We start from the raw sequence: 27,302 nt of genomic DNA, 5'->3' as shown, positions 1-27,302 counted from the left end.
TGTGAAAGAATATTTCAAGTAAATGACAGGGTAACACTGATAAAGGGGTGACGTATGTTGTATGAATTCAGATTGTTTGATCAATTTGAATGAGGTTTAACAATGAAAGTGTATACTCAGAAACATGGAACAGTGGTCAGTATACGAAACGTGATTGTAATATTTCACGGCCTCCAAACCGTGTGCATCACTTCAACGAGCGTGTAATGAAATGTGGGTCAGAAGTTAAACGAAATTTGAAATTGCCCATTAACTCTTTCAGAAACAAATTTATTTTTGTCAGTTAGAAAGGCTATTTTTTCATTAATTATTCTCAAATTATTAAAGGGACCATTTTTTCAGATGACAATTGATTCAGATGATTCTTTCAGAGATGTTTTTATAAAACATATATAATGTACAAAAATTAGAACAAATACATTTATTACTTATGATAAAGATTAGATTTTATAAAAAGGTTAATTAAAATTTATCTAACACGGCATTAAGCATGAAAATTGGTTGTATCGTTGGTTAATTAAGGCGCGATTATCTAGAAGTTTAAGGCCAAAGGGCTGGAGATAATGCTGTATGTAAGTCTTTCCAACGATTCCAGCTATTCTGGAGTTTCACGAACGCAAGTACCAGAGATGCAGTAAGTCGATGCATTTAAATCCTCGTTTTTGTCGCCAGTTCTGCTCCACCTTTCATAACACGAATTCATGGTGTGCATGATTAATGATCTCCTTCTTGCTAGGAGAAGTTATCGTTCTATTGCTGAGACGCTGCTACTAAAAAGCATTCGTGCTTATCTAACCACTAATGTCGCGATTATTGGTCCATGCTCCACGAAAATGTGTTTTAGGCGTGTACATGTTATAACAACGTTCTCATGGGAAATTATGCGGCCGATAGAACTTTTCGTCCTTTAGAAAATTTTGATTGCTTCTTAACCTTTCAATACTACATCCATGAAAAGTTCACTTAATACCATAATAGAGAACTAGATATATATCCCAACTGGGAAAATTAGTCAAAGGGGATTTTAAATGGATGAAGGTTATAATTTTGTTAATATAATCATTCAGTCATCTCAAGCTGGAATTTTGTCATATAGTTATGAATATTGTATGTTTGTTTTAAACCTGTTATGTTCATTCAATCATTTTCGACCCAATTATAAATTTCTTCTATTAAAAGGTGGCTGCATACTACTGTACACACAAAATATGAAAAATTAATGTGATACATGATTTCTCACTTCAATTTTATGTTGAACATCTTAAAATATTACGAATTCTTTTCTTTGACAAAAATAAAAGATTATATGGAATATTAAGGTATAAGAAGCTATCATTTTTTAGAAATAACCAAAACGAAAATGAGTGAGAAATGAATTGCTCCACATAGTATTTCAAGACTAAAATAAATATACAAAAACTAACATGATTTAAATATATTTTTGGAAATTTCCAGGTAGGATAATAAATTAAAAATTTTCATACATAGATCTATAAGAAATTTTATCTTGACACATAGCATACTTATTCAAATTTAGATGAAAAATTGAAACGACTTTCAAGCTTCCACATTCTAGTCGAGAATATTCAATCTTCCATCAGCTTCATTCACGTCAGAGATCTATCAAATTCGCTTGGATTTCGATTCGACGAAAAAAAATTCTCTATAAACGTATGAAATCGTTTTCGAGTGAATATGATTTCCAATAGAATAGAACGATTGATGTGTTTTATCGAGGTGCGAACGAGAACGAGCCCGACAGGTAAGCGTATACGATCGAGCAGCTTAATTCACTGTCATCGAGATTATGTTAATCTCGATGCGGAGAAGCGGTGGCTCGGCTGAGTTATTCGATCGGTGGTCGCAGAAAGCCTCTCCTGCGGATCGTTGCCCTCGGGATATTGGATTATGTTTCACTGTTAACAGGTTACGTTTCGTATCTCGCCACGGCAGACGTGCGACGCGCCGGAGCCAATGCCACGGCTAATCGACTACAGGATCGATCATGGAAACGAGCGTGATCGACACTGTCAAGATTGCCGAGCCTCGATCCGTGTCGATCGTCCCTTGTTTGATTAACGATTTGACAGCTGATGAAACCTACTGAAAGAATCGACACCGTGATTGAAAGTTAATATAGTGTGATATCTTGCCTTAGTATTTAGTATGATAATTTTAGGATTCACAGCTTTTGTTTTCTGTTGATTTGTACAGGAAATTTGAAGAATGATTCCAACGGAAAAATTCCGTGAAGTTTAGAAGCTTCATATGAATTTGTGAAAGAATAGATGCTAGAATTGAAAGTTAATATTATATGGTATGAAGTTAGTAATTGAGTGAGTAATATTAATTTGAGGATCCTCCTGACCAGATTTTCTATTTTAAATGATCTAGAGGAAGTTTCGAGAATATTGTTAATAGAAAAGTTTCATAGAAAGTTTTCGTGAATTCGCAATCAATGAAAAATTAATCCAATGAAGAAAAGATTTTGTTCAATTGTTAATTCGAGTACTGAACTTTTGAATTCCATTTTTATTACTTTATATTGACTATAAAGATAATTTAATAAATGCAATTTTTATTATACGATTTTTTTCATAAATTGAAAACTTATAAAATCTGAAATATACAGTTTTGTATGGATTGCACATATCTCGCGAGATAGAAGTTGAATGAAATGAAAGACCGTTACAGAACAAAAACAATTTCTTGGTGCATTCCATGGTCATTTGGATAGCATCGTTCTGGAGTGGTGACGCGTCAAGCCGCAAAGGTGCGGACGTTGCACTTCCTCGACGCGTAACCACCTCGTATTAGCATAAATTAGCCGGTCATCCATGGAGTGTCGTAAACCTTAACAATTGTAAGGTCTCCGCTTTGATGTCAGAAACGATCGTCCGCTTTAATATAGTGACGCGCACACGGTGAAACATTGCACCGGGTTAAACGCATTCTTTGACATAATTTGTGTAATTGTGGCACGGCTTTCGCGCGTTTCTAAATGCTCATACAGGAATGAGCACAAGCAACCAAATGAACGGTGAATAATTCATCCTCCGGTCACGTTCTATAGCAATTTCTAACCAAATTATATTCATCTGCGGACTTTTGGAGACTGTCGAATAAGGATGGAACTTCATCGCCATCTAATTTTGATAATTCTACCTTTTCTTTGTTGTCATTCTTATCAAATTTTCAGTTCCGTCCACAGAAAAATAAGAATTTTAGAAGGAAAGAAATTGTATAAAAGTCGAAGTTCAAACCTTCAAATAGTTGGAAAATCATTTTCGAAATGTTCAATAGAGTGCAAAAATACACATTCAATTCTACCACCAAATAAAAGGACAATTTTGATAACATGGAGTTGATTATTATTGAACTATAAAATTGTTTATCATGATTTTGTCTGTGATCTTCAATCCTAATTAAAGTTTCAAATTTTTGTACTTACAAATCTATTAATTATTAATTACGTTATTACCTATTAATAGTAACAACGCAATGAAAAACAATGGAACAATATCAAAAGGAGATATCTAATAATGCAAAAAAGAAAGAAGATGCAAATGGAACACATTCCAATTTCAATCTAAAATTCGGCCGACCATAAGATGGTCATTGGCAATACGAGAATATGATACGATACACTATATATAACAACGAACCATTCTAACGAAGCTTTACGAGTCATGAGACAGCGTGCCACGAATAAACGCACAGTCACGAATGACAGACATCGACTCGACTCGCGGGAACTGGGTTAATCCAAGAATTCTTATTCCATGATTAACAAGAAAAAGTGGCTAGAAAACCCGGCAGTTGTTTTAATTGTATCCAACAGAAGCTACTAGCCTGCCAGAAGTGAACTCCGTCTTGCAATTTAGTCGAGCCGCGTCTGCTAGTCTGGCGCAGAAATAGCCGATCATTTCACGCGCGTGTCGCCCGATGATGTAAACGTAAACCATACAACAGTAGCAGCTGGCTTCACGTACACGGAACGGTTAGTCACCGTTTAAGAAGCGGGTTTAATTACATGATTTATCGTGAGCTAGTCGTGATCGCGGCTATATTGCTGTGAGAATTGCTAGAGACCCAATTTTCCTCTTTTATTTTTCAAAAGATCCCTTTATAGCTGCGGTATCAAAGGGAATGAAGTGAGTCATTGATAATATTCGAGATCTTGGAATCTGCACAGCTGCTGGATCAATCTTAGGAATTGTGTCATGGCTTGAATTGAGATCGCTTCTTCTCGGGAATCTTTCATTTAAATTTCTTAGCTGAGAGCTTTTTTTGTTTGTTTGACAGAGTGACTTTAGATTAGGAATATTTGGTTGATTGTTTTACTAGGAATTTTGTACGATGTACGAAGAAGAGGATGTAGGATACTATTGAATAGTAGCACTTAACAATTTTTGATAAATGTAATTCTGTCTAATTCCAAATTTTGTTCTGTATTCTGTATATTTAAATTTTGTATCCTTCTAAATAAATAACAGATGATCTTCATTTGAAGGAATTTTTATGAGTTGTCAATTGGTTCACATTTACCTTAACTGACTCAGATGTAAGTTTCACGAAGATAGACAATTTTCACTTCAAGAAATTTTGGCGAATTAATTCGTACACACCAGTCGTACGATAAATCTTTCGATATTAAACAAACATCTACTATTCTACTCCGAGGTTGTATTTTATTATGTATCATCAATAAACTATGCTTAAAGATTCGAAGATATCCTTAATATCCTTGATAATTTAGAACATAACCTAAAAGTCTACTGACTTAACGAAATTCCAAAATATCCAATATCTCAAATACAAAATTACGCACCCCACATTCACCTCTCGCTTTCCTTCATTGTAAATCAATCCCTACCATTGGTTAACCTTTCACTTGAACCGCGAGTAACTCAGGCGAGCGAGACCGGAAGTCCTTGCCAGCCAGAAGAAAGAACGTCGAAAAATTACGATTCTCCGAGCGACGACGCATAAATTACACCGGCCACCGGGTGTTCGCCGTCGAAGAAGAAACCCGGCGTTTTAATCTGCACGGTTTTCCCTATGTCGGTGGACCTCTTAGAGAGGTGTTTTGCAAAACGGAATCGCGTCTACAGGGTTTTATAGTCACCCACGTTGCAGTCGTGCCATTATTATCGTCGTATATTCTCACGTTACGGTTCCACACGACACACGGCGCAGATGCTCACTGGAAAGAAAAGCCTCTGAGTCGACTCATGCGGAAACGCTGACGACACTTCTGGCCCATGTGTTCTCCCACGCTCCACAAAAATCCACGTACAGCTGTACGAAACTTATTTACAGCCTGCCAGTCTGTAATCTCTTATTTTTTTCGCTGTATCGCGGAGGAACGACCGGAAAAGGCGCCACGAGGAACAGGAATATGGAACCCTTTGAAGCTTGATACGGGCGACGTAGAGACTTCGCGACACATCTTTAATTGCGACAGGCGAGACTGCAAAGGGAACGAAGAAACTTCCATAGAATTAAATTCGTCTTAAGTTGCGTGATTTTTCTTTTGCTTTCTTTCTTCTTTCATGTTAACCGGTTGCAGTTGGAGAGTGTTTTAGAATATGGACGATCGAAGATGGTTCGCTTGAAGGCTTCGTCGAAATTTGAAGCGATGATTCTCTGTGGCGTGTATAATAAAAAGTAAAACGTTCCGTGTAAATTTAGCAGGTCTTTGGAACTTTTGGGATAATCTAAAGTTGGTACAATTCTTAGGAAATTCCATTGGCCGATCCTAAAAATTTTGTAAACTTGGAACCTTTGCTATAAATTTTTCTAAAGATTACAGAAATTTTAGCATTTTCAAATTTTTCAACTTCGCAAAGATTTCTTCCAAATTCTTCAATCTTTCCCAAAATTCTAAGTTTTGTAATTTTTCAAAAATTCGGTTTTGTAATATTTCAAAAATTCAAAAAATTTCCTAACTTTCGATTTCTTCCACAAGAAGTACATAAATAACAACGAATATACAATATATATATTGAATATATATCAATATATATTCAATATATATTGAAAATACAATTAGTGTATTTGAGGAAAAGGAAAAGAAGGAAGAAACATTCGTGTAGTGTTTACCGGCTAATCTGAAATCGAACATTGGCGTGTCAGTGGATAATTGCTTCGAAATTGTTTCGTTGGAGGTATCGTGAAAACCAATTTAAGGTTCACCTGGGGGTTAACTACTATTTTGTATATGAATAATTGACCAAGACAAACGCAGAGGAATCGGAGAAGGAATGGATGGGTTTACAATTCGTAATTGCACGGATGTTTAATAGAAGATAGATTTATTGCGTTCGTATTGATTATGCCGCGTGGAATTCATCCGATTAGCAAGTTACGGCACAGAGTCACGAGCCACGCGTTAAATTATGCCCAGCTTGTGTTCCAACTTTGATGAGATCATGAAACGAGATTCCCCGAGAGTTACTTAATGTACTGACCAATGTTTGAATAAATCTCGTTGCGTGTTATCCAACATGGTGCACCAGGTCGGTGAAGATTCGAAGATTTATAAGCTCGGTTCTGAATTACCGCCGCTTGTACTGCACAATTCTTTGTATGTGCGTCAATTAAAATATTAAAACAGTGCGAATTCTCTGTATAATTAAGTAAATTAAAGAACGAAAGAAGCAATCAGTCTGAAAGAAGAGAATAGAGAATTTTATCAAACTAAAATATTTATAACAATTAGAAAATTTCAAAATCATTTAAATAGAATATATAGTAACTGTATGTTATACAAATTATCATTTCGAGCCATTTAACTTTTCATACATAAATATATTTGTCCACGATCCGTAGTCAAACCGTTTCTTTGTTACTGTTCTAGTCCTTTAAAAAAGTTGAAAAAATGTTGAAATGATTATGAATGCTTCCATTATGATACAGAGCATCCGTTTAGTCGAATATCCGTTTAGTTGAATTACCATTTTCGATCGAATTAAACTGTATGAAAATATAAAATTTCTAAATTTCGTCAAACATAACATCTTGCCGACCAATTATTTCATATTATATCGAAGTAGTATCATATCAAATTTTATACCTTATTTGTCCAAAAGTGTCGATTTATATTACTTTCCCCGGGTCATGCTGCTTCTCTGAAATAGTATCTCGCCTCGGACTATCATCGAGCGATTACTCGCGACCTAGCTTCGTAAATGCGTTACTGGGTTCGAGCCGAGAGCGGCAAGAAATTTAATAAAGTCGGTGAAAAATGAGCGGCTGTTCGGGCCGGTTCATTTATCACCGCTATTTATCGGTCGGAGATACACTTCGATCAAGGAAACTTTCGAAATTGTGCCGCGAGGTTAACTCAGCTCGTGGGACAAGTTTCAACTGGTTACCAGAAACTCTGGAAACTTCCTTCGCGGACCAATAATCTCGAGGAAATGTACACCGACGCCAGTCGAACATGCAACTTCTCCTTTCCTTTCGATTCTAACCAACGAGTATCTTCGATCCATGAACTCCAGCTAGAATAGGATCATTTGAATTAGAAGGATGTTTGAGCTAAGCGAGTTACCTTACAATTCACCAAATTTGGTTATGAATAATTTTTAAGTAACTTAAAATGGAAAATGGATTGTTTAACTCGTTGTTAGTGATCTCGTTAACATAACGAAATATTTGGATAAAATACATTGCATAGGATACGACATTTTCTAATCCTTTCGTTATTATCTTAAGGAGTAACATATGTCACATAATATACAACAACTTTGATCATTTTGTGCAAAGTTGAATTTTAAGATGTTGAAGCCGACTCTAATAATGTAACCCTGCTATACTCTAATATCTAGAATGTGGAATCTAGAACTTAAATCTCCCAGATATTAAGATATAGAAACTGGAAGGAAACGGTAGAGATCGTTAAACGAAAGGCAATCTTATCTATCTGAGAAGAAGAGAAAAGCCGAAGGGCAAAAAGTGTGGAGCGATAATTCTATTTGGAAACGGGAGGGCATGCACTTTACAACCAACCAATGCAAACTGGCTTGGAGCCATGCCAGAAATGGTCGACCGGCGGAAACGTTATGTGACTGCCGTTCTAAAGGTGAAAGAAGAGCTATAAAAGAGAAAAGAGGCACGAAGGAGAACCCAGGAGTCCTTTCAAGATCGCACGATTGTCGCCCCATTTGCTTGGATATTAATCTCCAGCTTTTCTTTCTGGGTCAACTGAGCAAGGGGTACGCTCACCCACTGCGATATTTCTTCCAGGTTTCTAATTTGCAAGTATGAAAATGGGGAATGACTAGGGGAACGCTCATCTCTTGGAGTGTTCCGTTGTTGCCTTTCGCGGTAGGAGAATCTAGTAGAATAATATAGGATTATGCGGACGAAATTAAAAGAAATAGGGAAATCGAAAAATATAAACGAAACCAGGAGTTTCTATTATACAGCGTTGTTAGTTGAATGAAGTTAAACTGAATTTTGCTAACGTTGGTTGTTTTGTTTATGAGAGGACCAAGTAGAACGATGCCGAATTATACGGACGAAAGCGGTAGAGCAGAAAAATAGAGAAATATAAATGAAACCATTCTGAATACCCTTAATGAACTGCTGAAGAAAACGTTGCTCGATGTTTAAGCTTTTATTATCTCTTTTATTTTCTTTTATTAGAAATCTCTTATTTCATAAAAAGGAACTAGACTTTGCGAAAACACCTGTTGCGTTTCGATAAAATACTTTATTTGGTACAAACTGAGTATTTTCCGCTGCTTTTATTTTCTTCACATTAGAAATCTGTTACTTCACACGTACCTCATAATACTAAAATACCAAGAAAACTACAACAGAACAATTTATTACAATTTTCCAACAAATGCGTAGGTATCTTAATACTTATAGCCACCAGCTTACGTCATGAATCTAAAATGTAGCTATGCCGTAGTAACTCGATCACCTCGCCTCCAACTTAAACCCAACTGAACCAAAGAAAACACACCTGTGCCTGCTGTTTAACGTGAATCTAACCCATAAAGCCATCGAATATACACTTGCAGGCAACGATAACGTAGTTCACGTTTCACTCCTGTCACTAGCTGGCCGTTTATCACTGCTAAAAGCCTATACCTTATCGAAGCCAACCGATAAGGGGATCACGCCTATGTTGCTCCCCACGAAGGTCACTCATGCTCCTATTGCAACGCAAGACCCAGCACACAGGTGAATAAGGGGGCACTTAACGCGAAACCTTCGCCCTGTGTTCCCACGTCTACTGCGCGACCTCTGATACTGATACTCGATAGTCGAACCTTGCCCTTTGTTTGACCTCTTTGGAGGATTTTGTGCTACAGGAACAGTGTGCTAAGTGTATTTTCGTAATTCTATGTTTCAGCATCACATAAAATTGAGGCACGAAAGACATCGTCGTCAACATGGAGAAAGCTATTTGCCTAGTAGTTTCGTGTTGGATACGGATGAACCTGAACAAGGAACGTGGGGACCATGGTCTACGCCTAGCTCGTGTTCCAGGTCCTGTGGTGGTGGTGTCGCGCATCAGACCAGACAGTGTCTTGATATAGAGTAAGTGGTTCAACTTATTTCTTTAGGGGAAAATTTTATAAGTTTAGTTGATGATTTTGTGATAAATTGATAAATATTTATAACTCTACGGTTTTATGTAAAACAGGCATACTTTGTATTATAAGATTCATTTATTGAACTTTACTCGCTTTAACAGAAAATTTATTATTAAAATAACTATTATAAGAGAATTTATTATCACTGGTAATTTATAAAATCTTGTTAATATTACTCTATTATATTTTTTTACTATAATTGTTATTGCATTAGTTGCTAATAATGTTAATTTTACAAGAACATTCAGCATTCTAATGACCACGTTTACCATAGAAACTCTTCCAATTATATATACTTTACATTAATTACACGTATATATACAGTTTAATGTGACGAAGAGAACTTTCTAATTAAGTAACTATTACATATCCAAACAGGAAGCACCTGAAGACTTTCACGACAATTTTCAGATACGGTTTTCGTTCCTATAAATATTCACGAGATGTTTTTCCTACGTTTAGAATTTCTTATACCGCGTTAATATTTCATTACAAGACATAACTGCAGGCAAACGTTAACGAAACTGAGCTTGAAATTCCAACGACCCGCGAAATGTCCCCAGTCGGACTCGGTAATGGAAAATTAATTTTTTATCTCGTCTTTTCGCAAAAGATGGGTTTATTCAAATTCAATTCGGTCTCGTCGCCGTTTCCACGCTTCGAAGACTTTTCTGGTGAGAGTTTTTGATGGGTCAACTTCTTGCGGAGAATCACGGTAAATCCTTCTTATCTGAAGGGGGATGCTCGGCTAAGATTAATCGCGACCACCAGCGCGCGCTTCCGGTGTCCTTCTGAAGCTTCGTCTCAAACGATCTCACAATTTTTTTCGTACTAAATTTGTTTTTACATCGTAAGATCTGATGTTGTGCTTTACATGAATTAATAAGCATCTTTTATAATACATATTTTTAAATCATATATGTAGTATCGTGGACAAAAGGCCTAAGATATCGGCCGATCCATAAACAATGTCGCGAGAGCCGCGGAATCGTCGGGTACATCAATGTGTCGTCGGTCCTTTCAAGTGAATAGTTTCGTGGAAAAGGCCTGCGTGACCCTGGCCACGGGCGTTTCGGGACACGTGTTCGATAGGACGGGAAAAGACAAAGAGACGTTAAAGGTAGTGTTAGTTGAGAAGCCGGAGAGAACGAATGCAAAAGGCGTGCAGTGTGAGTTGAGAAGCGAGAGCGAATGCAGAAAACAGAGAGTGTGAATCGGAAGTCGAAAGTCGAGTATGAGAATAAGACGTACGACAGCATTGTAATCATTTCGTTGTTTTGAATATTATTTATTAAATCAAAACATCATTACTTGTCCTTTCCTCTAAGACCCATTTAGATACTACATATATAAAAGTTTTAAAAGGAGTAAAAAGTTTTAGCTATAACTTTCATCATACAGGTTTTCATATTATGAATTTTGATCAATACTTTTTTTTATATTATCTGCGTGGTAGCCAAAGAAAAGATCACGAAACATTAAAGAAATATTTCAACGTACCTCGTTCACGCTTCTAATGTCGTCTCAAAATTTCGTTTCCAAGAATTTCGCAATTTTCGTATAGAAAACTCTATTTCTTATATTATAAAATTTTACATGTTTAATTTATGTAAATTATTAAGAAATCTGTTTTATTTAAAATATATCTAAAATCTGTTCAATAATAATAAATAACAAATTAATAATAATAAACTCTATTTAATAATAAAGAAATAAGACTAATTGTGACCACTAATGCATTCTTCTGATATCACTCCAATCGTTTCAAAGACTTTCGCACTGAAAGGAAGGTAGCGGAGACCGTAAGTTCGTTACGTAAATGAAACGAGGAAAAGAGGAAAATCGAACGAGAGAACGATGGGTATCGGTCGAAGAAATCGAGAGCCAATCGCTAATAACACGTTCGATGAAACGAGAAAGCGGGCTAATCGTATCTTGTGAAAGCATTCGGCTTGTAGAATGATCTCATGGATGGATTATGTCCGTCGTAGGTCAATCTTAATCGCGCTGCTTTGCAGTTCTTTTCAATTTACGAACTTCGTTTCACGATTTCCGCGACTAGAATTTCGAACATGACCATCGTTCTTCGTCTAGCGTATCTAATTTCAAAGAACCCGATGCTAGATTAATTTCATGTTACGATTATATTGCATCGTAATATCGTAATCCAAAATTGCTGAAGAAAGCGTTCACGATGTGAAATAGAAACTTTCTAGGTGCTATTTTTAATTGTTTCCGATAGAAGTTAATTTTAATATTTTCATTGGCTTATAATCACTGGTTTAATACAATGTTGGAATTGATAAAATATTTAGATTAAATCTTTTAAGATAGGTATTTTAAATTTAATTAGTGGATGTAATAAAATAATTGTACGAACCATAATACACTCAAATTTGAAAAACATAAAAAAACGAGCGTAATTTTCCAAACAAAATACCTATCTAATAATATACTACTCAAAACAGGTAGAGAATTACTATCTGTTGCACTTCACCCATCTATTTGCTCAGACGAACAAAGGTGAATAGATATAGGCTTAATATAAATTGACATCTCATTTATACTATAAAGATTTGCTTTATGATCTAAAAATAAACTTCAAAACTTCGCACTAAGTATATATTTACTTAAAAAATTTTAGCGAGTAGTTCAACTAATCCAGGGCGGTAATTCAGCGCCGCTTTACAAGTGCATTAAACTCATACGTTAGATTCCTTCCGCCTGATTTCCGTATAAAAATTTCATTCGAATGGAAGCCGTGTAAGGCGAGGGAGCGCAATTTCCCCGAAAGGATTGCGCACGAATTATTTAGAAACCGAGCCAGCGAATCGCATTTTTTCCCCAGCGAGTCGAGGTGGAGAACGTTGGCGGTTTACGGTGCGAAAAAAATTCGTCGCTCCACTTTTCCTTCGAGTTTCCTCGAAAGAAGCTCATTAACGAGGAGGTACGACCGACGCAAGATTTAACGGACTGTGAATTTCCGATTAGAGATAGGAGCCGCCATTTTTTCGAGATCGTTGGATCTACGCTTTGGAATCGAACGGATCAGTGTAACACGTTACAAATATTCGCTTATTCGTGTTATCAATTAAATTTGGTACGAACAGAATTAATAATAAAATTATCGAATTATGGAATTGATCATGCTTTGCGGATGAAATTGCAATTTTGTGAAATCACGAATTTTTTAAAATTTAATTTGGTCACAATAAATTTGTAATAACTATGAAATTAATTGTGATTTTGGATTTTTTAAAATTTTCTTTTGCGCCTTGTTAAGAACAATAAATGTGGAATCATTTTAAAGTTAAGTCTAAGATAAATATTGGGAGTATCAATCTTATTGATTATTTATCTTGATTATCTTTGATGATCTTTGATTATCTTGATTATTGATATATTCTGTTGTGAAAAGGCTTATTGAACGCTATAAAGATGTCTTATCGTTGCAGCGACAATGGCTACAACAGGTGCAGTGGTGCATCGAGGCGATTCTTCTCTTGCAATATCCAGGTGAGTGTGATCTATAACACGCGATGTTATTACATTTATTCTACTCAAAATATCGATATGTAAGATATCAATAAAGTATTAGCACAATAATATAATAAAAAATCCAAATATAGTTACGTAAATCAAATCAATTTTTTGAGTATTTCAAGTATTATTTGGTAATCATTTAGAAATCATTTAACAAACATTATTCGATAACACCCACTTTAATTTGATTGGAACAATTTTATTTTTATTTTTATATCAGACATAAAGAATAGCATAAGATAAACAAATCAAACGCGCAGTTATACATCATTAATAGTCATGTAGGTAGAGAAAATCTATGCGATCTATTATTGTAATAGGTCAGTTCTCTGGACAATCTATCAAACAGTAACGAGGCCGCGACACGTGTCATATGCTTCAATTACTCGCATCTGCATGACCAATGAGTATCGTTCTCCATTATCTAGAATTGCCCGATATTTTCACTTTGGCTAAACAGTTTCTTAATACATTCTACTCTGTTATTATTGAATCCCTACCGACACGTAAGAAATTATACTTCTCCTATACATGAGTTTAACAAGAAGATTATATAATGATAGTACTATAGTAATGATGATAATAACAAGTTTATTATGCAACTATACATAGATATATGATTTAACACATCCACAACTGATTGCATTTTCATTATGCACGCTATGTGGAATAAAACTAATAAACAATTTTCGTGCGAAGTTGACTTCTATATTATATAAATTTGCATTAATAATTTGTTTACATAATTGACAATTATGAACCAGAAAACTAATTCATGTAAAATACAGCACAGTTCATATTCGATATGTATGCATATAAATCTGTGTGCATATTATATCGTACAAATATTACAAAAATAAATTTGTGTAATAAACATGCTATAGTTAAAGATTTTCTAAAACCTATATAATATAAGAAATAATATAAAAATTGATCACACAATAATACTTTATCTCATTCACCTTACATCATTTTATTAAAGAAGAACTTTTCAATTCAAACAAATCATTTTTCACTCTTACTCTTCCCTCCTAAAATTTCGTAACGTATTGTGAAGTAGAAATTCGTCAGCTAAATTTCTCTCAGCTATTCGCGTTTAAAGCAGATCTCTCATCAAATGAACAGCTTTGCTATGAGTAAATATACGTTGCCTGGTGCACGTCCCTAACCTTTAGATATGTCGGTCAATTTCTCGCGGATCGGTTCGACGGTCTTTAATAAAATGATTTATACCATTATTTAATTCAGTTCGTTAAATGTCAGCCGCAGACTGGCTGAACTTTGAACCTGACGACGGATCTCCCATCGACGATCGACGTTTCACGTGTGGCTTGTTCGAAAGAACTTTTGTCCCTTTATCACGCGTCTCGTTCCACCGTTTAACCTGGATCGATCCGGCTATCATTCTCGTCGCTTTGACTCTCCATACACGTGGCATTGCCCGTCCAACTTTCATTTAAAACCACTTAATCAAAGCGATACTGTTAATCTCCATTCCTTTCTGTCCGATTCGCCCCATTTTGACAAATTGGCCCGGCGATCCATTAATCCGCACCAACAGTCGCGATTCGAGGGATGTAGCCGCGGGTCCTGCTTGAAAATCTATCTATGAATGCTATTTTTCGAAGAAGAAAAACGTTGTTTTCGTTTAATAAGCGTAATTTTAACTTGTTTGACTTTATAAATTTAGATGTGTCCTTATTGTACAAACGTATTTATGGGTTAAGAAAAATTGTATTATTGTGATCTATGAATATGTACTTGGAGGTGAAAAGTGATAAAAATGATCAAATAAATCCGAAGCTTTTTTTCGAAGATAATCTCTGTATTATTTGTTCAGAATTTTTGTAAAGAGAGCAAATATGTATTCAGGTCACGAATGCGCTTTACGACTTTAATCCTGGAGTATTACAATAGGATATTGCATTCTCCACTCGTATGTTTTAGCTATTTCTAAGAGATAGCTCTTTGTTATTTATTTTTCTTACTAACTCCTTGACATGGAAAAACGAACAGTTTGAACCACTAACATGAGAAAACTTGTTTGGGGTGGTACGTAAAATTATGTTGTCTAATTATCCAAATTCTACTTTTTATTCATTTTTATAATCAGAATATTCACTATTTTATAGCGTGATATTACAAAATTGAGAACTTCGTCAGTTTGAAAAACAATTGGTACTGAAAGGATTAAAACAATTATTTTCTCAACCCTCGCACAGCAGGACCCGAATTTCAATTTGATTTGATACTTGATTTTATATTGATAAAGTAAAGAGTCGGTTGAAAAACTTTTTACCTCTATCTGGTAACTAAATTTACTTGAAAAATAAAATTTGTTGGTTTAGTTTGACAATTTTCGTGCGGCAATTAAAACTATCCTCTACTTTTCTATCACTCAATTACATCAGAAACTATATCCCAAATTTTAAAAGTACAATCATTCGTTACGAAATAAATACTTCAAACGATATAAAATAATACACGATTCTAAACACTTAAACGATCATGTTCTGCCAAAGACATAGTCGATTCCAATCAACCCACGACGAAAATGAACAAAAGAGAGTTATCGATCAATAACTAGGCAAAACGAAGGGTTAATAATCGGCGACTAGCAGAGCCGGTCCCTGAAACGTTGCATGCCGCTGTATTCCAGCCGATGACTGTAAGCTCACGAGGTCACCGGGACGCCGTAAAATCTCTGGCCCAGGTAGCGTTTGCAGCAGCCACGACGATCGTTTCGCAGTACATCCGTTGGTTGATGGACGCGTTGACCCGTTTCGAAGCCGCGAGCAGGGATTAAAAGTTTATAGCCACGGTTAAGATCGCCCTCCCACAAGCCAACACTAAATCTTGAGTCGAGGGCACTCGAGGGTGTATTCAGGAAGGTTGGCCAAGTTAAAACCGTACGATCTCGCTCGTGGCAATCGTAAACACACATGGAGACTGTATATAGTCGTCTTCAAGGAAATCGGAGTGGTAGAGAGGCTCGAAGTTTGGTGAACTTTTTTTGGAGTTTTCTTTTTTCTTTAAACGGGATTTGTTGGGGAGATAGAATGTTAGAGGTGAATTTTTAGTAACTTCAGCGGGCAGAGTATCTTTCTGCTCAAAGGTAGTATTTTTGGGGAGGAAGAATTTGGGAGGTAGATTTTTAATAATTTTATTGATTTCTCCTTTGAAAAGGGCAGATTTGTTCAGGAGAAGTAATTCTAAAAGTGGATTTTTAGTAATTTTCTATCTATTAGAGTTCCATTTCTTTAGAGAAATAGCAAGATTTGCTAAGGAGGAGAAAATGTTAAAATGGATTTTTATTTAATTCTTTGAGGCCACATACGAGTAGGTTTGAAAACCTTCTCAATTACTGAATGAATTCATTCATTCGATTAAAATTGGGTTGAAGTACAACCAAACTTTTTCTTAGACTTGTGTGTTATTTAATTTTTTATTCGATTCCGTAGCGAACACTATCTACTTCTTACTCAAACCATGAAACGAAAACAACAAAAACTTTTAAGTGTCGAAACGTATTGTTAATACTTCAAGTGGCCGTACGATAAAAACAATGAAGCCAATTTTTGTTCGTATCGAACTCGAGTTGAAACAAACTTTTGAGAAATTGTACGAGAGTCTCGAACGAGGTTTCCCTTTCGTGTTAAAAATTAATTTCCCCGTCACACACGGTCCACGGGATTTTCCCTCGCTGTTCCTGCCGGTAATTGAAGCTACGTCGTCGCATCAATTTTCACGAGCGCCCGCCACGCCAATCGAGCCACCGATCCCACAGCTTTAATTTCATTTTCCCGAATCACGAACCCTCGATCACGGCCTACCAAGACACAAGAAACTACTTCGGAAACAGAACCACTTGCTCCAACCCTCGACCGTTTCTTTCTAGATGGAGAAGATCACTAGTGAAAATGTATTTCTGAAAGTCACGTACCCGCTATAAAAATTATTTCCATCACATCGCAAAACTTACGATGCTTCGAATTACTTTTCTGCTAGATGGATCTAACTCGAACTTCTATGCAGCGTTAAGCACGTCCTCATAATCGCGCTTCTTCCGAGAATATAATGGTCTCCGTAGAAGTACAGAGAATTTCTTTAAAATCTTAAAAATTCAAAGATTCATAAATGTCTTTTTTTCAATGGAATTGTTTCTAGGATATCTTTTTGATGTTTCCACAATTAAAATATTATACGTAGATATGTTACAATAGATGTTACATATATGATATTATATCTCATATATGCATATCATAATACATATCTATAACATATTTCTGTATTTTATAATACAACAGCGTATGGAAATGAATATTTTATAGCAAGATGTGTTATTTCACAAAAATATTTAAGCAGAAACAAAAAGGGAAACTCTTTTTTTTGTATTTGTATACCCCTATTATTTTGAACTAATGCTTTTGCATAATATTTTGTATTTAAAATAGCTTTTAATTGATCTTCTTCACATAGAACGTACTAACTTCATGGTGAAATTTTCTAGAAGACTTTCGCGACTGATTAAATACAAATCAAGTTTGAAGATTAACTTTTGAACTATTTAGATAATAGGTACAGAAAATAAAACATTGCAAGAATGAGAACAAGAAGAATACCAATATAAAAGTATTTGTCATCTTAAAAATATTTTTTGATTCATTTAATTAGGATATGAGTTCCAAAACATGATAATTCAACAATATGAAAGGATACATATTATAATACGATGGATCAAACTGTGGACGCAAAATCACGTTAGTTGATAGAAGGAGGATCGTCGAAAATCTTGCGTGGCTTAAAGGCTCTTTAATGATTCTCGAGAGCAACAATATGACCCAACCACCCGATAACGCAGCAGTGCGCTGTCGGAGATGCTAAAATTTATGAACGGCTGGGCATTATACAGCATGGACTCGCGAAGTATTAACTTCGTTAAAGTGACGTGCTAAATGAAACGAGCCGCAAGCTGCGTCGCTGTTATGCGTCCTCGGCCTATGGATATTGATCGCTGATTCAGCTTGGCCCACGATAATCAGCTTCAAATCTATATAAATATTCATCCGCATTAAATATGATTATACATTTTTTTAATGATATTCCATAACAAATATTCTTTTGCTTTTTTTTATTGTCGTCACATTTTAGATATAACGTAGCAATAAGTGAATTAATGATAATTATCATTCTAAGCATCATTTAATTACGTTTATTCCGTGCGAGAAAGCTGTTGAAAATTGGCATGAGAAGTGTCGCTTTTATCTGTATCTCTTATCTTTGGTGTGTTTCAAGAATTGTTTTTCGAGACTAATTTCCATAAGTAAATTATAAATTTTATTTCATTATAAAGATTTGAAATTTTGCATTCTTCAATGGTGTTCTCACTGCAAAAGATTTTCTAATTTTTAAAAAAGTATATAAAAGTTTCTTGATTAATCGTATTTCGCTCTATTCTTTCAAAATTGTTATCTTTTCCAGAAAAGACAAGAAAGTTGAATCGAACAGTTAAAAGATAGTAACGGAATGAAAAATTTCCTATTTTTGTCTTCGATTCTATTTCAATTTTACTTCATTTTCCTCACATTCAGGACAAGAAAAAATCCCCTGAACACTAATTAATCTCGTTAAATTTTAATACTTACCTAACGTCCCATCGTGTATTCTACTAAAATCATTCGGCGTGTAATCTAGTTCCCCGGCAAAGAGACGTCCCACGGCTGCGATACATTCCAAGGGAATTGAACGAACGCCAGGCCACTTACGATATCAGGGGCAATCCATTTCTCGCCGCGAATTGCTCGCCGTTGCAAAAATTCCCTCCCGGAACACCGCTCATTGTTCTCGCCCCTTTGTCCCGGCACCGCGAAACATTTCGTAATTAGTAACAATGCCTGCCGGCTAAACAGAGATTATTGAACGGCGGAAACTCCCGGGAGACTTCGGTGGATGAAAGCCAGACCAGAACGAGAAATAAACGAGGGAACGGAAAAGAGGCTGAAGAAGATGGATTCCTTTAACGAGGCAAACCTTTAATTGCGAGTCCTCGTAATTGTGGGAATATTCGGTCCTGTATTTATGAAACTGTTTCCACTGAATTCTCGCCAACTTCTCTAGTTTACTGCTGGAATTAGATAGAAGAATAATTGTAGGGTAAGATATAAAATTATTAAGATTAATACAGAAATGGTAATTACTAGCTTCTTTCTCCATTTTTGAAAAGATTTAGGACTTAGGTAGGACTTTTTACATGTAATAATTATTTTTTGAGCTTGTAGATTGTGAATTGTAGAAAGGTGATAGTTTGATAATTTTATGGGAGATATTATTATTATAAATTAAATGGCTTAAAGAAAATAACGGAACTTCCTACGATACCTAATATTTTATTTGATTTAGAAGTTTTCAAGAGACGTGTGAAAGTGGATAAAGTATGTATGAAAGATGGATGAATAAAACTACACTTGGATTTTGATGGAGGTCTTCCACTCGTCAGTCGATTGCTTCGCCACTTGAGCTATTTGAACATGAGATCGAATAAATTCCTCTTCCTTACGTCTGACACTTCGAAGTGACGACATGGAAAATGTAACAGATCTTTATTTAGAACTATATATCTCTTGTCTGGGAACTCTAAATCTAATTATACATTCGTGAGTATAGTCGATTTATAAGCATTCTACGTTAATATCGGATGTTTATTCTACATTCTTTGAAACTAAATAAACATGCATTGCATATTTTTCCTCTTTCTTTTATGCTGAAGCATATTTGACGTTTGACGGGGTGGACGACACCTGCTAAAGGCAAGTGACATATAAAAGATTGAAACAAACAGACGTTCCGCATATTCGTATCCCAAACGTGAGATATTGCGATTCTTTTGAGAATTACGACCACGGTGTACTGGCAAAATGATAGAGCAATCGTATGCTTTAATACCTCTGTGTCCATAAATCACACGGAAAAGAGAATATAAAATTGAATCATTCAGATAGTAGTAGCACTGTTCCAAAGATGTACTTCTAAATTCTCTTTCATGGCCTTTATTGCTAATTCATTATGTTTTGTTACGTTATGTTCATTGTTCATATTTTATCTTTCATATCCTTATTCATTAATAATTTCATTGGTTTCACAACTGAAAAATTTTATTTCATTTCTGTCCGTTCCAATAATATCTGCAGATCATCCCATTTATTTAATAAAATCAGTCTATTTACCTCAGCAATTGGAATAATTTTATCTCATTTTACTACAAAATTATTGTTTCATTTCCATAATCACAAAACTTGGCTGATGAATTCTTTTTCTGTATGAAGAACGTACATATGCTTATTTTTAAATAAGATCAAATCAAACTTAACTCGTAGCTTTCAAACCCAATAATAAATAAACCAACATTCAAACCCAACATAAATAAACCAACAATTCTCTCTGATACCACACTACAGAGGTTAACCACAATTTTGAAACAATAATTACAATCCTGAAAAGAGGCGAAGTCTCTGATCACGAGTCATGCATCTTTCAGACTTTCCACGAGATTCGTGCAGGTTCCTCTGACTCTGAAACGGTGCCCCATGAATCGATTCGCTACCAAGCGTTCAAGGTCAATCGCAGGACCGCCACGGCAAAGCAGTTCGCCATAAATCACCAGGGTCACAGAACCTTTGACATCGTTTGGGGATCGCGGGTTTCGCGATCAAGATCCTTTTTCTTTTGCGGTCACCAAGCGGCCCGATTTCACCCAATGGCCCCACCCCTTTCCACGGGGTCCTGTGTCTCCGCAAGAAATCTCCCGTCATAAATCCTAGCCGACGTATCCTCGTGCGTGCTGTACCAGTCCCTCCGGGATATCTTTTTGCCCGTTTCACCTCGCTCAATTTATCGACATTACCTGAACAGGCCAACTTTCCTGTAGCTTTCCTGTTGACTCACAATGTTTCCCCGTGTGTGACTGGGACCATCTAATTTTTGTGACCAGTCGTTGGTGGAAAATAATGTAGCGGAGTATCATGGTTGGATCGTTCTAAGGGGAATTTTGGGGCGTGAGATATTGATTTGGTGGTTGCATTTGATTGATACGGGAGATTCTATAGGGCACACGTATGGATGTTTTGCAGGTTGATTTGAGATTTGTTTGAGATTAGATTTTGCACAGTTTGAAGACCAGAAATAGAGATTTTTCAAGAATTTTGTGGTTTTATAAGGGTTCTTTATTAAACTTGTTAAATGGATAGATGAAATGATATTTATTTATTAGATATGAAAACTCAATGTGGATATTTACTTACTTAATGTGTTTTACTCGGCATGCGATGTTAATGATAGAAACGTGACTAAATTAAGAAAGTTGCAATGTTAGATTATATATCTACCTCTTGCTTTGAAATACATATACATCATTTCAAAACTTATTAGCCTTGATATTTATTATTAACAGGTTATTATTTACTTGTTGCTGCCTTTTTCGCACGAAATAACGATGTCTGTAAGAAACATAAATCCGAATTTAAAATTAGAACATGGAAATTGACGATAAATTACTGGATCGCGAGAGAATCTGAGGCGAATAGGAAAAAATCTTGATGTAAAAGCATACGAAAAGCTCGCAGTTACAATTACAAGTAACGTGCGTTCATGTGCTTTTCTTTTTTCCTCTTCGCTGCCTACGAAACAATAAAATTGCAGTTTGCCCCACACGATCTTGCGAGACTTGGAAATAAATATTGTAACCTAACGGGGGCGGACCCTTCGCGAAGAAATATGCGTGTGCGTATAGCAACGACGAAGATTAGAAAACGTGCCTGGTCACGGTATATGACGATACAACGTATAGGACGAAAACAAGAGGGTGACTAGATCTAGAGTACAGGTTTCAGATGTGGGGATCTAGTAAATTATATTTGTGAACGATGCAGCAAGGAATGGGCATTCAATAAATCATTTTTCGCACGGGTTTCTCTTTATCTTTCTTTTTAATAGATGTAATTGAAGAGCGTAAAATATCGTTTTTCATATAAGAGCAATTTTAGAATCCATTGCCTTGTCAACCATTCACATATTACCAAAACTTTTTTATTTAATTTGAATGTGGAGTTCTCTCGAAAAATATTTACATCAAAAATATTAATTATTCCATTTCGTATACGAAAAAGGTTTTTGATTAATCTTTTCACAAAACTTCATGGATCTGTCTATTGCTGAAATGCTTATATTTCTAGATCGAATGAATTATTTCTTTTTTCAACTATGTTATACTTAAATACACCTAAGTTTTCTAATTACTAAATAACATTAAAATCATAAGACCAACAAAATTATATACTAGTATATCTTTCCTCCATTCTCATCAATAATAATACGAATGTGCATTTAATTCTTTGTCTACTTATAAATTATTCGTTTGAAGTTTCTGAATAAATCGAAATAACTCGCACGTTTAGAAAAGAATTTCGCGCAACTTATTAATACAGTGCTCTTTGTTTCTTTATTCAGGAATGTCCCGGTGAACCGAAGGATTTCCGAGCAGAGCAGTGCGCCGAATTCAACAACGTTCCGTTTGAAGGAATTCACTATGAGTGAGTATCGCAAACCGCAAATTACCTGTGATCCATTTTGTCAGTACATTCGTTCAAAATAGTCGTGGAATCCCGATGGAGTTTCTGGATACGCGGCGAAAGTGATTTATTGTCGACGTCATTTTCGACAAGAAAAGGTCGTGGACTTTTTGCGAATCTCCGACAAGATCTAATGGTCGTCCGAAGTTGAAATCCATGCTCGTTTAAATTCGCGTTCAATGCGAGGTTTCACGCTCGAATTTCACGTCACGCTACATACATGCTGAAACACCGAACTGTTTGTAAAAAAGCACTTTTTCTTGATAGAGAAATATTTTGACAGTATCTATTGAAATGTTTTTATTGTAACATGTTTTCATTTTTTTCTGTTTTTTGTGGCTTTCAATTTTTAGTTCCTACGATCCATAGTCCTATTATATTTCAAGGCTATAGGGAAAGGGTACACGATAAATCAATTTTTTGTCTTACACAAGGAAATACTTTTAAAATTCAATACTTTACGAGTAAATTCTATGTTCTTAAAATTGTTCTTTTATTTAGTTTTGGAGCTAAATGTCGTTATAATATTGCAATATTGCCTATCTTAATAACAAGTGTAATTATAAAGAAGTCTTAAAATATTGCAATATTGCCTATCTTAATAACAAGTGTAATTATAAAGAAGTCTTAAAATATTGCAATATTGCCTATCTTAATAACAAGTGTAATTATAAAGAAGTCTTAAAATTGGAAATTTAACGAAAATATACATTTGTGAAACCTTCATTTATTTTATCAAAAGTTTCAGATCTCTCATAGAATATGAAAATAGTAATAAATTCGAACCTCAATTGTAGTGCTCAATTTAGAATACGAATTTAGAATTGACCTAGTAGAACTATATAGCCTTGTTTTGCACTTAACGTCAGTATTCATTTCAGAGCCGGTGCACGTTTTTTGTTACGAGTTATACGACTCATATTAATTTTATAGCGGCCAAGAAAGCAGACGCAATAAATAATGTATATAGATCCATTTAAACAGTTGAAGGTGACCGATCTTCTTAAACAATAATACTTTGAAACGAGATTGATCGCTGATGTCATGTGTTTATATTTATTCCAAACACGATAAAATGTGATCGAGCAAGCGAATCATGACTGAAAATTAATTCTCTATTATCTTTTAATTTTAAGATTCTACATATACATTTTTGTAAGGATTACAATCCAGTAAACGAAGATCTTTAAAAAATGAAATAAAATAAAAATAAAACAAAAGAAGTGAAAACTCAGTACCTAATCGTGGCTCAAAAAGCTGTTATCACCCTCAGAAGGGAGAACAGCTAGTTATCGAGAAGATCGATGACGAACGCCAGATTTCCGCGCCATAAAACGGCCCACGGCGAGACTAATCGCGCAAAATCGTTCGCAGTTGGATTCCGTACACCGGCGGGCCGAACAAGTGCGAATTGAATTGCATGCCGCGCGGCGAGCGTTTCTTCTACAGGCACAAACAGATGGTGATCGACGGGACGCCATGCGAGATCGAGAAGAACGACGTCTGTGTCGGAGGCAAATGCATGGTGAGTTAACGATCCTCAATTCACTGCAGCGGGACCAACGCGAATTCGTTTCCGTTCATGCACGTCGAGTTGTTTTGTCTGTGGGAGACAATCGAATGAACGACAAAAGTTCATGAAAAAGAATAGATTTAGAGAGAAAAAGAAAGAGAAATAATATTTCTTGTTTACTCTCGCTGTATCTATTTAAGTACTATTTTTGTCAGAGTTAGGTTACGCTGAGTTCTAAATACTGAATATTGTAGAGTGGGTTTGTTGTTGGGGAGCATTTGAATTTAGGCAAAACAACTCCATTGGAATTTAAACGAGGAACATTACTGTACCGGCACGTAATTTCTGTTTGATTGTCAGCACGTCGGATGTGACATGATGCTTGGAAGCGACGTGAAGGAGGATGCATGCAGAGAATGCGGTGGTGATGGGTCCAACTGTAACACCGTTTCCGGTTTATTCGATACCGACGATCTTCAAGTGGGTAAGCTGAGAAATTTTATATTTTTAATATTATTGTAAGATACGATTGGTAGATAAAACACGATTCAACATACTGAAACAAACTTTATCGTAAGATTATCAATTTTATTAAATTTTCTTTAGGATACATCGATATTATACTGATCCCGCAGGCTGCAACAAACGTGATAATAAAAGAAATCAAACCATCGAACAATTATCTAGGTAAGTGAAATATCTTAATTATAAGCGATTACCATTTATGATTATCCAATAACGTGTTGATGAAACTCCTGTCGTTGTTGATGTTTTAATACATTTTATACCGGCAGCTATTAGAAACACTTCAGGCAATTATTATCTAAATGGAAACTGGAGGATAGATTTTCCACGAAGCTTAAAATTTGCCGGGACCATATTCCATTATTCGAGAGATCCGCAAGGTTTCTCGGCACCCGATACCATTACCGCCTTAGGGCCGACGAGTGAACCAATTTACGTGGTGGTGAGTGGCTGCATCGCTCTTAAATAGCAAATTACAATGTCATCCATTTAAAAAAGTGCAAATTCTTCCCAATAAAATAAGTGAAATCGCTAAGTAGTAAAATGGTGCCTTGTCCATAATTTTTTTTATTTCTCTTTCCACTTTTGGTTTATGAAGCTAATTTGCTGAAATACGACTGCAATGTTTCATCGAGCATAATTTCTTTTGTACTAAAAATAATCGATGCAATACAATAATAGTAGATGTAATATAATAATATAATAATTGGTAAAATACTGTTAAAAAAAATGATCAGTCGAATAAGTAGATGGGTATGCTACATTATATTAGATAAGAGAAAGAATAATTCGCCAAATTGATTTCGACAGCTTTTGTATCAAGACCACAATGTCGGCGTGCATTACGAGTATAGCGTGCCGAAGAGAATCTCGCAGCAAAATGATGCGGATAGCTACACATGGATAACCGATGAATTTTCTAGCTGCAGTGCGACTTGTGGCGGAGGTAATATTTCCAAAATTAATACCGTTACCTAAATACGCGGTGAATGTAATCAATAACCGGATAGCCCGTCCGGCTAGCGTACCGAACGCGTTTCCATCGGTTCTAAATTTGATAGAGTAATTTACGAACGGACGGATACTCAGCGTTTGATGAACGTTTATTAATTAATATGCTTTTCATTTAACCTACCTGAAACAGATCATTCTGTGTTCATCGCATATTGAATTATCGAATCGGTAGATCGCCAAGGGTGAAAGTTGTCGTATTTTCGCTAACTATGAAAGCAGTTCTTGCTTTCTAGTTTCGAAGTATCATTTATCGTAATTTATTTACTTAGAAGGCAAATTATGAATTACAGATACATTATTTTCTTAAATTGCTAGATTACTTTTATATTGTATCGTCTCACTTATCATACGCATATTGACATATCCCTTCATATTTTATTCATAAAATCAATAATACGATAATTATTAGGTTTCAGTTATTGAAAAATCAATATTCATTAAAAGAATAATAGAATTGCAATAAGGAACATAGTATTAATAAAATAATTTCCCAAATAGTAACATTTTAAAAATTTAATAAAAAATGTTTACAAATCTCTATAGGTCAATGATTTTGCTTTATAAATATTCATGTTGAATAATTCTCTTTCGAAGGTTATCAATCGAGACGAGTGGCCTGCGTACGAAGAAGGGACAGGCAACCGGTGGATGAGAGCCTTTGCGATCCACAGATGGAACCAGATACAACCGACGCCTGTAACGTGGATCCATGTCCACCTGTGTGGGTGGAGGGCGAGTGGGGTCCTTGTAGCAAGCATTGCGGCGAAGGAGGTGAGCAGAGCAGAGGGATCAAATGCGAACAGGTCATCTCTGGTGGAATCCCTACGGTGGTGGACGATAGTCAGTGTCTGGAGAAGGTGGGACCAAAAGGGCCGACCAAACAGGAGTGTAACAAGAACGTGACGTGCCCACAATTTCACATTGGACCCTGGAAACCGGTACGAATAACATGTCTTATTTTTCCAACTTGATCTTTTCAATGTTCATTAAACGGCGAAATTGAAAGAAAGTCGTGTTTTTGTGAATGCAATGAAAAGAATGGAATCTAATCAGAGATTTGTTTCACCTAGTTAACTTCATAGCGTTTTTATAATGTTATTTCGTATATCTTTATATATCGTGTCTGCTTTTATACTTTTATATTTTTAATTAAAAGATTGTAAATTTTGCGATGTTGTTATAATACCTCTTCAAAATTCTTCAAAAGACAAGTAAATATATGAAGTTAAAAAAGAAATTATTTAAATCCAAACACTAACTTAATTTACGCACCCAATAAATTTTTTCTGTAACTTGTCAATCACTAAAAGTATTAATTATATAACTCTATAAACGTGTTTATTCTCTGTTATCAGACAGTGTGGTTGCTTAGCATATATTTATATCACTTTGCTAATATATTTTTAGGCAACTTATTAAACAATGAAACTATCAATTAGAATTCTATAAAAATCTTTGTTATCTTTT

The 27,302-nt window shown here is 35.4% G+C and overlaps 1 protein-coding gene across 9 annotated transcripts in view; it reads left to right on the top strand.

Moving 5' to 3' along the window:
* LOC126922196 (papilin) overlaps positions 1 to 27,302 on the top strand; it is a 161,169-nt gene that overhangs the window by 106,779 nt on the left and 27,088 nt on the right. For all 9 annotated transcript variants that reach the window (XM_050734554.1, XM_050734555.1, XM_050734559.1 and 6 more), the window contains exons 3-11: positions 9,374 to 9,561; positions 13,073 to 13,133; positions 22,662 to 22,744; positions 24,158 to 24,308; positions 24,657 to 24,780; positions 24,903 to 24,983; positions 25,091 to 25,263; positions 25,632 to 25,767; positions 26,430 to 26,773. In XM_050734554.1, the coding sequence (XP_050590511.1) occupies positions 9,374 to 9,561; positions 13,073 to 13,133; positions 22,662 to 22,744; positions 24,158 to 24,308; positions 24,657 to 24,780; positions 24,903 to 24,983; positions 25,091 to 25,263; positions 25,632 to 25,767; positions 26,430 to 26,773 (1,341 nt within the window). The remainder of the gene's footprint in view (positions 1 to 9,373; positions 9,562 to 13,072; positions 13,134 to 22,661; positions 22,745 to 24,157; positions 24,309 to 24,656; positions 24,781 to 24,902; positions 24,984 to 25,090; positions 25,264 to 25,631; positions 25,768 to 26,429; positions 26,774 to 27,302) is intronic.

The sequence above is a fragment of the Bombus affinis genome, chromosome 11 (assembly GCF_024516045.1).
Source record: "Bombus affinis isolate iyBomAffi1 chromosome 11, iyBomAffi1.2, whole genome shotgun sequence".
Classification (NCBI taxonomy): domain Eukaryota; kingdom Metazoa; phylum Arthropoda; class Insecta; order Hymenoptera; family Apidae; genus Bombus; species Bombus affinis.
This window is presented reverse-complemented; position numbering and strand designations above follow the sequence as displayed.